Source organism: Cydia splendana, chromosome 23, assembly GCF_910591565.1.
Source record: "Cydia splendana chromosome 23, ilCydSple1.2, whole genome shotgun sequence".
Classification (NCBI taxonomy): Eukaryota; Metazoa; Arthropoda; class Insecta; order Lepidoptera; family Tortricidae; genus Cydia; species Cydia splendana.
Window position 1 is genome coordinate 179,274 of NC_085982.1, and position 10,440 is coordinate 189,713.

The following is a 10,440-nucleotide window of genomic DNA, read 5'->3' on the forward strand; positions in this document are numbered from 1 at the left end:
TTTTATTGAGGGACACAGCAAGCCCCAGGAGGTTGATGCGTCCCACCGTGAGTTCGGTTGCGACAGCGGCTCTCCTCAAGGTTTCCTGGAACTGCTTTCCCCTCACGGCCACCATTGTGTCATCGGCATAACAAATGGTGACCATGCGGGGAAGCTGCTCTCCTCGTATTGCCCAGTCGAATCCGATGTTCCAGAGCAGGGGCCCCAGAACCGACCCCTGTGGAACACCACATTCCATCCGTCTTTCAAAGCGTCCGCCTCCCGATTCATAGAGCACTACCCTATCAGTAAGGTAGTGCTCTATGATCGTCCTTCGTCCTATGATCGTCCTTAGATAGAGAGGGACGCCGTGGTACCGGAGCGCCTCTTTTATAACTCCGTAAGGGAGAGAGCCAAATGCATTGGCAATGTCTAGAGACACTGCTATGGCTCCCTCCTTTTTCTCTGCTGCCAGATCGCTGAATTTCTTCAACGTGCCTACTGCGTCTATTGTAGACCGCCCCTCGCGGAACCCAAATTGCCGTTCACTAATGTTTGGGCCCGTGTCCTCCAGATGCTTAGTGATACGCTTTGCTATGATGCGCTCCAACATCTTTCCAGTTTCATCTAGGAGGACGATGGGGCGGTATCCTGAAGGAGAGTCAGCTGGACGACCCTCCTTTCGCAGCAGGCACAGCCTACCCTCCTTCCAGCAACGAGGGAAAATTCCCTCTTTGAGGCAGTCATCGAATAGCCCGCGGAGTCGGACTCCAAGGTGTTTCAATGCCAGGGAGAGGACTCTCCCTGACACACCATCCGGCCCAGGAGCCTTTTTGCCGGCTCTCATTCTGAAGACTGCTCCCATGATTTCCACGTCCGAGATTAAAGGGACATCAGGAAGGCCCTCCGGTTGTTCCACTGGGAGAGCCATGACGGGAGGCGTAAAGTCCGGTGCCACTGGGAATAGGCCCTCAACAACTCTTCTTAGTAGTTCCGGCTCTAAGGAATCCATGGGTGGAGCATGTTTCATTTTGTTCCTCACAATTTTATAGGGTCGCCCCCATGGGTCCCTGTCTAAGGTTCTCAGGAATTCCTCTCGGGCCTCATCCTTCCGTTTGGCTATGGCAGTTCTCAATGCCCCTTTTGCAGCTACTAGGGCCTCTCGGAGTATCTCTTCCTCTGCCGCTGTGTGTTGTCGGCGCCTGCACCTTAAGAATTTACGGCGTGCAGCATTGGCGGTTACTCGGAGGGCCGCAATTTCCTCCGACCACCAGTAGACCTGTTTTCTGCCAGTTGGTTTCTTTGCTCTCGACATGCCAGCATCGCACACCGTGGTGAGCGAGGTACGGAAGCGGGCTGCCCTTTCTTCAACCCCGAGGTCTACTGGCGGGGGAGCGCACCAAGCCTGTATCAATGCAGCCTCCTCAATCATCTCTTTATCTAGGCTAGCCAAGGACCACCTAGGGAAGCGGCCATTGGGACGACGCCTACCCGCTGTATGCGGTAGACCCTGTGATGGAGCCGCTGGAGATGGAGAAACCCTCATCCTGATGTAGACGTGATCGGAGAGGGTCTCAACATTCTCCAGTACACGCCAGTCCTCAATTCGATTGGCGATAACTGGGGTTGCAAGAGTGACGTCCACAATGGACCCTCCCTGCTGCCGCACACATGTGTAAGCGTGCCCTTGGTTTGAAACCACAAGCCCCATCGCTAGCACCCAATCCCTAAGGGTTTCGCCCCTCACGTCTGTAACAGGGGAACCCCAGGCTGCGCTTTTAGCATTGAGATCTCCCATTACGAGTACCGGGGTTGGCGCTAACCTCCTTATCAGCCCCCCCAGATCGTCTAAGTAACCCTCGAATTCCCATAGTGGCCTATTGGGGGAAAAATAAGTGCCGATTATTATAATCTTTCCCCATTTAGCTGCCGCAATTCCTGGACCTTTATGAACGGCGATCAGGGGAGGATAGTCCCCGCTAGTCGGTACCATTATGGCCACTTTCCGATCAGTTGCTCCTACCCAGTTGGGCTGAGGAGGAACACAATTTGGTTCCGCTGCCACAGCCGCGCCTATGCCCCACTCTGCTATTACCTGCATAAGCAGGTCTTGGGCACGGGCGCAGTTGTTCAAGTTGGTCTGTAGGAGTTCGTAAGGGCGTGGCAACATTACACATCCATGTCTTGTCCCTCGTCAGCCCCATGGGCGGATCTCTGATCGGGCCCCTGGGGCCGGATGGGGTCTTGTCTACCCTTAGTCGGTGGGGGGCAGCACGCTTGGCCTCCCATGTAGTGTCCGGCTGGTTTCTTGGCCTGATGACACACCGCGCAGAATGGCGCCTCGGTACAGCCGGACGCCTTATGTCCCAGCTTGCTGCATCGGAAGCACGTGTTCCCTCTGTCTATTTGTGAGGGGCAAGTAGCGCGAGTGTGCCCCGTCCCCATGCACTTATAACAGCGGAACGGTGCTGGATCTAGAACCTGTACTCGTGCACTCGACCACCCCACAAGCAAACGCCCTCCCTCTACTATCTTGTTGGCAGCTGTCACCGGGCATTTAATGAGAGTCGATCCTGCCCCATTAAATCCGGTACGGATTGCACCGACCTTCACTTCGTCAAGTCTGCAACCACCCTTCGCTGTTATTGCCTCGGCTACTGCCTCCGTGGTTGCAGATTCCATGAGTCCTGATATCCTCAAGCCAGCCATTTTAGTTGGCCGGTACACCCTCGCGTCGTTGCCAATAAGACCCTCCAATTTCTCGCGCAGGATATCGGCTGCCCTGCCATTGTCGGTACCAGAAACCTCGATGATACGCGCCCCATCGGCCGTTTTCCTAACTTTGGCGTGGTCTATCCCCACCTCGGCTAGACCAAACGAGGTCGTCACCTTGGTTAGGATTCCCGCATATGTAGCCTCAGATTCTGGTTTGAGAGCCACTACTATGCCCGCCGTTGATGGAGCCACCAGTTTACGTGGCTTCGGCTTTGGTTTAACAGCCGGTTGGCCTGCTGCAGATGTTGGTTTTTTTGCTTTCCTCTTTGCCTTACGGCCTACTACTTCCGTCCACATCGGAGCTGCAGTCGTCGGTGGTGGGGACGGCACCGTCTGAGGGACCCTCTTCGCTCGGGGAGCGGGGGTGGGTTTTGTCGACCTTTCCGCAGGAAGGGGAGGTGCCACCCGGGGTACCTGCTTGGTAGCCGCTTGTTTCTTCCGCGGCAATTTTGGCCCAGGTGCAGTTCTGGCAGGAGGCATTAGCGTTGACCCCGACGATGCTGCAGATTTATCTGCCGTTTTCCTGGGCCTTGCGGCAGGAACAGGGGCAGGGGCAGGCAACGGGGTCCAGGGATCATCCGGCAAATCAACCACGGGGTCTGTTGGAGAAAACGTCGCATCGGCAGCCTCAGATGCCTTTCTTCGGTCCGCCGCCAGTGGCGGGCGGACGATCGGCGCCGGAGGGAGGCGGCTCTTTATGTCATCTAAGCGGGCATTAACCATATCCCCAATCGACTTGAATAGACTCGCCTCTAGCTCCTCCCTAAACCCAGACAAGGCATCCGTTACCGACCCCAGAATTTGGTTAGGCCTTGCACTGTCTGCTGGAGTATCCTTCTTATTCCGTTCGGAGAAGGCCCTTCTAAGTGCTTTCATCTCAGTCGTCGCATGAGCTAGCTCTTCCTTCAGTCTTTTGTTATTCGCCCGAAGGACATGGACCTCTTCATTTTCCTCTTTTGAGTCCATGTTATCCATGGCCGTTACTATCTCGCGGCACGCCTTGTTAATGCGGCCGCGGATTGTTCCTTTTAAATTCATACATTTGCTGACTTCTGCCAACACCCTCTTGGCTGCCTTGCGGGCCACATCCGCCTCGTCTTCGTCAGCAGCTGGAGACTGAGGGCCTTCCGGCACCAGGCTGTACTCCATTTCCAGCTCCTCATCAGATATGACCTGTTCGGATGTTTGGTCCTTCATCCAGCAGGAGGCTGGCCCAAGGGATTGGGACGCATTTTCGGTATCTTTATCCGTATCTTTTTCACTAGTATCCATGTGGAGCCTTCTTTTCAACAAAGTTTTGGTCTTGGCGATTCCCACGTATGCCCCAAGGGGCTTGGACTTGGAAATACCCGTGCACGCTCCGCGAGTCTTACCCTTTCCGTTTTTCCCGCCTCTACGTGCTGTATTGACTTTTGGCAAGGTCCCCAGCCACGTATCCTCATCCGATCCAGTATGGTACCGTTTTTGGGCCAGCTGTTTTTCCCCCGATTTCTCGCCAGCCTTATCTATAAAGATAACCTCTGGAAGGTCGTCGGAGTCCGTCGCATCAGACAGTCGGCGGATCCTCTCTGACCGTTCAGTCCTGATTTCCCTCTGACTGTCAGCCATATTTGATTTGGTCCCTGATCCCTCTCCTCTTTCGTATGAGCTCCGATCTTTGCTATTTGCATTTGAGTCCATCGCTTCGTCTGGACGTAGCGACACTCGGCAGCCCCGCAGCCGTAGCTGTGCTGGCGTCGTGTTAAGTTCTGAAACGACGCCGTCCCTCTCATTTTCGGCGCCAGAAGCACCCACCATATCTTCAAGATTTGTTTTTTTTATTTCGTTTATATTTAGATTATCCATTCAATTCCCACGAGTAGGGGAGACTAAATTTCCACAGGGGCAGAGATCCCCGTACCCAAGCTGTGGCCCTATATACTCTGTGAGGTCGGGCGGTGTCACAGGTTGGCCACTAATGGCTGATGCACACCCCAGCCGCTCTAAAGAGAGCACCCCCGCACGGTGAACCGCCATGCGAGGGATTGTGGTTTTTTATTGAGGTTATCTCCTCTTGACCCGGCCGACCAAGGCAAGGCCCTCGGTCCCATCAAAGGCTGCTAGACCTGACAACAACACCTTATCATTTGGGGTAACGAGTTTGGGACGGTGGCCGGAGCCTGTCCACCCGGTTTCTACACTGAAAGCGGGCAAACCCGTCCTGCTCTTGATAGTGTCCCTCACTCTTCGCCTGCCCGGTATGGGTAGCCCTGTCCGGTATAGCCTAGGAGATCACAGAGACACTCCAAGAACACCCTCCCCCCCCCCCCGGGCTAAACCCCGGGTGTCGGGTTATTGGCAGCTCCGGTAAGCAATCCCATGCAGGAGATCACTTACCGTTGCCCCCAGGGCGCACCAGCCATGAACCATTCCCTTGACTGCGAATCCGCAAGGATTAACAGAAATTGGAATGGCCCAGACCCTCGTGGAGGTTACCCGACCTAGCGCCCCAACCTAACTCAAAACCTAACCTAACTCCGAACCTTGCCTAACCTATGTTTTGTCCAAACGACCAAGGAGTTTGTGGAAAAATCTTATTAGCGCGATCTATCTCCGAAATTTTATTGGCGAGTGCCATCTATCGGTCTCATATGAAACGATTTGATATGTTGTTATATTTTCTCTCATGCATTCTTTTCTTTTTAATGTTTTTATTAGGGTTCCGTAGCAAAAAAAAAAAAAAAAGCCAAAAAACGGAACCCTTATGGATTCGTCATGTCTGTTTGTCTGTCCGTCCGTATGTCACAGCCACTTTTTTCCGAAACTATTAGAACTGTTGAAACTTGGTAAGTAGATGTATTCTGTGAATTAAGATTTTCACACAAAAATAGAAAAAACTGAAACTCAAAAAAAAGTTTTTTTCATCAAACCCATACGTGTGGGGTATCTATGGATAGGTCTTCATTTTTTTCTAAACTGAATAGTTTGCGTCTCCCCCCCGCTTGATTTGATAGTATTATTTTAATAACAGCCTTTTGAACGTTACTAGATTTACGGGAATCATACTTGGAAGATAAAAGCTGATAATAGTGTTGTGGAGTATTACAGGGAGTATAAATTAAAAACGGCTTTCCTGATTTTAGCACAAGTGTAATGTGTGAATTGACACATAGGTACATGGAATGGGAATAAAAAGGAAAAGCGCCTGCACGTTTTGCAGAGCAATCTTACGTCTAAACAAATATGAGTTCTTAAATTTAAACATGCCCCCGGGGTTGAAAGGAAGCCTTTCAAGCAGAATCGGTAGCCACAGGAAGTGGACAAATCTTGCTGAAAGCGCGTCGAACGACTCCTCCAGCTGTCTTCACATCAGCCACTCGAGATATGCCATCCTGTCCAGGATGAATGGCTACAATGCGTCCCAGTCTCCATTTCAACGGAGGAAGATTGTCCTCCTTCAGAACAACGAGGGTATTATTCTTAAGGGAATCATGGTTGCGTCTCCACTTGATTCGTTGTTGCAGTTCTGGGACGTACTCTTTAGTCCACCGAGCCCAGAAATGTTGACGGAGTTGTTCGATTTGGTGGAATCGAGTCAGATGCTGATAAGTGTGGTCCCGCAGATCCTGCACCGGCAATGATGTCAGTGAACGTCCGACAAGAAAATGTCCAGGGGTGAGCGCTGAGAGATCGTCCGGGTGTGATGACAGAGGCGTGAGTGGCCGAGAATTCAACAGGGCTTCAATATTGATGAGTGTAGAGTTAAGCTGTTCATAAGTCAAGTTACAATTGCCCAACACTCGTTGCAAATGGAATTTAACTGATTTGACACCCGCCTCCCAAAGACCCCCGAAGTGAGGTGCGTAAGCAGGCAGAAAATGAAATCTAGTGTTTTCACTAGCTAAAGTCTCAGCCAAAGAGTTGCAGTTTTCCTTCAGAAACTTTGTAATTTCGTTATAGGCTCCGACAAATGCAGTGCCGTTATCGGAATAAATGTTGTCTGGCTGTCCCCGTCGAGACATGAAGCGAGACAGTGCTAACAAATAAGTTTTACTAGTTAAATCTCCCACCAATTCTAAATGTATCGCCTTGGTTGTGAAGCATATAAAAATAGCAACATAAACTTTAACTAGTGCGCAACCACGACCTTGACGGCTGGCTGCCATGAGTGGACCTGCGTAGTCCACGCCCACATTCCTAAACGGGTAGCCTCCAGGTGACAACCGAGAATTTGGCAAATTCCCCATCAATGGAGCAATTACTTGACCCTTCATGATTTTACATCGCACACATTGATGGTAGCAAGCCTTTGCCAAATTACGACCCCCTATGGGCCAGTAGGTTTCTTTAATCGTTGCTAACAACAGCTGGGGCGGTGCATGGAGAAGCCTTTTATGTTCCTGATTAAATAATAATTTTGTGAATCGATGTGTGGACTGTATAATAATGGGATGTTTTTTCTCGTACGGAAATTCTGAATTGGAAAGACGGCCTCCCACACGCATTAAGTTGTCGTTGTCTAGGAATGGGTTGAATTTCAAGAGCTTATTCTTTTTTGATAAATTTTGTTTTTTTAATAATATATCATATTCTGAAAATGATTCGCTCTGACTGAATTTGGTAATCACCTTTAATGAATTATTTAATTCATCATGATTGAGGTACGTGGACGACGTCGACGTTGCATTTTTGCGGCATTTTTTAATGAAACGAAGAGCGTACGCAAAAGCACGAATGAGCCGCGAGAGGTTAGAGAAACGATTGAAATCTATTAATGGCTCATTAATTATGTTAACGTGCAATGAAACCTCAACGCGGGTTTCAGGCAGCTCATCGCCGTGCTTTGTGGTAGGATTCGAGGGCCACTGAGCGACGTCTTGTTGCAAGAAACTGGGACCCGACCACCACAAATCTAACGAGTCTATAACACGTGCATGCAATCCACGGGAAATTAAGTCCGCTGGGTTTTGGTCCGTTGGAACATGCCTCCAAGTACAACTGCCGGTAATTTCTAGAATGTCCGACACTCGGTTCCTCACAAAAGGTTGCAACCTACTTGGCATCATCTTAAGCCAACCTAACACTATAGTCGAGTCGGTCCAAAATGTCGTGTTTCTAACCTGAGCTCTAAGTGAAGTCATGACCTTGTCATACAGATGAGCACTAACGAGAGCGCCACACAACTCAAGCCTAGGTATAGTCGTAGGTTTAATCGGACTGACTCGACTTTTTGCGATCAATAACCTAACTAATACCTGACCTTCTTTGTCTACACTACGTACGTACACACAAGCGCCGTACGCGCGTTCAGATGCGTCTGAGAAAATGTGTAAATCGAAGGCTACGTGTGAGTTGCAAATGACATGACGAGGGACTCTGACGTCATTCAGTGCCGGCAATCCTTCCAAGAGTTCTACCCATTGTTTGGTGATCCCTGGAGGCAGTTCTTCTTCCCATGTAATCTTTTGAAGCCACAACCGCTGCAGTAGCATCTTCATGGTGATTACAAACGGAGACAGAAGACCTAACGGATCGAAGATCTGAGCAATCACCGATAGCATGTCGCGTTTGGTATTTCCTTTGGGAACTAGTTTTCCTATTGGAAAATACAGCTCATCGGACTCAGGGTGCCAGCCTAAGCCTAACGTTTTGCTGGGCTCATTTGATCCTATATTCAAATTCACAGAGGATTGAGAGGGTTCACATAGGAGGCGAGGCTCGTTTGACTTCCACTTACGCAGGTTCATTCCTGCTGAAGACAGTGCCTGAGTCACTTTATGGCGAATCTCTTCCACCGCAGTAAGGTCATCTCCTCCTGTCAGCAGGTCGTCTACATAAAAATCGTGAACGATGACTTCTTTGACCTTCTCATCGTCACAATCTAAGCCTATTTGTTTGAGACACCTGGTGGCTAGGAACGGAGCACTGGCTGTCCCATAGGAGACAGTATTGAGCTCGTGCACTAATAGTGGCTTGGTCTCCGAACTGCGCCAAAGAATTTTTTGAAGGTGGCGGTCGTCAGGATGCACCCATATCTGACGGTACATTTTCTCCACGTCCGAAGAAATGATGTACCGGTGCTGCCTGAACCTAATAAGGATAGACAGAAGGTCGTCTTGCACAGTGGGTCCGACCATCTGAATGTCATTCAGACTAATACCTGAGGTAGACGGGCTGCTAGCATTATATACGACACGGAGCTTTGTCGTGGAGCTATCACGTAAAATTCCGTGGTGGGGTATGTAATAGCCCTTTTCTTCCCTTGAGACCTGCCTACCTTGCGACATGTGACCCAAACTTTCATACTCTGCCATGAAATCAGTGTATAAACCTTTAAATGAGGGCTTGGTTTTAATTCTGCGTTCCAATGAAAGCATGCAATGCTTCGCGCGTTGAAATGAATCGCCTAATACACTTTCGCTTTGTTTTAAAGGAAGCCTGACACAAAATCGTCCGTCGGCTAGCCGCGTAGTATTTTCAACGAAATGTTCTTCGCACATTTTCTCCTCAGGTGAATAGTGAGACGACTTATGGCTAACTTCTTCGAGTTGCCAAAACCGCGTTAATTGGGTTTGGATGTCGTCGTTACATTTTAAATCATTATTACCTGTGTGCGAGAGACCAGAAGCAAAAAAGCACTGCATACTGGAAGGCAGATAGTCGGTAATTGCCCGACCAGCAACCAAGAAGCCAAAGCGAGTTTCACAGAGCATCGGCAGTCCGGTACCTAGTCTGATGATCTGAGGCTGAGTAGGAAACGAGTCCCAAAATACTTCAGATCCTAATATTATATCGACCGGTGCAGGGTTATAAAAGTTTGGATCGGCCAAACAAATGTCACTTGGAATATTAAGATCCGTCAAATCAATTTGACGACATGGGACGTCATCAGTAAGAGATGGCATAACGTAACAGTTTACTGTTACTGAATATGTGTCATTTAAAGATTTAATAGGAAGTAGACACATTTCTCCTATGTTAGTAGTCTGTTTATTTATACCAAGAACAGACGTGTTAATTTGATTCGTTGGTAAATTTAATTTCTCACAAAAACTCTGAGATATTAGACATGCAAAACTACCATTGTCTAACATGGCGCGAGCGACATGCTCTTTATTGTTGCTATCGTAAACCTTTACTAATGCCGTCGCAAGCATACCATGTTTCCCTTGTCGCGAATTAACCATTTGAGCCGATAATGCCTGTACAGAGGCGGGCGAGGAATCATATGAACTATTTCCTAAGCCAGAATGAGATGCCACGGGCGCGGCAGGTGATAATTGATTACTAGGAAAAATCGATTTATTATTTTTAGTTGAATTATCCTCCTCGCCGCGGCCGGACGCGCAGTCACCGCTCGATCTAGATTTGCAATCGGTAACATGAACTAACGTGTTATGTTTTCGCTTGCATAACTTGCACCCCGGCTTTTTGCAATGATTAGCATAATGTCCACCGCGTAAACAGTTATAACAAACCTTTAAACTGGGTAACAATTCCAATCGCGCAGCGTTGCTAAGGGCGAGAAACTGTAAACAACTAGGTAAATAATGTTCACCGCTGCATTTTGGGCACTTAGCGACAGTGTTTTGTTTCGTATCTTGTACGGACATGGTTTTCAGTTTCGGTGTGTTTTTGTGAGAAGTGTTAACTCGACCGGCAGTGTTATTTGTGGACAGTTCCAACGTTTCTAATAAATCAGAACGA

At 49.2% G+C, this 10,440-nt stretch overlaps 1 protein-coding gene across 1 annotated transcript; it reads right to left on the reverse strand.

Moving 5' to 3' along the window:
• Positions 1-7,237: 7,237 nt before the first annotated feature.
• On the reverse strand, positions 7,238-8,870 carry LOC134801733 (uncharacterized). Its single transcript, XM_063774330.1, has 2 exons — positions 7,989-8,870; positions 7,238-7,252 (listed from the first exon to the last, which is right to left on the reverse strand). The coding sequence occupies exons 1-2, from the start codon at positions 8,868-8,870 to the stop codon at positions 7,238-7,240; spliced, it is 897 nt and encodes a 298-aa protein (XP_063630400.1).
• Between the last annotated feature and the right edge of the window lie 1,570 nt (positions 8,871-10,440).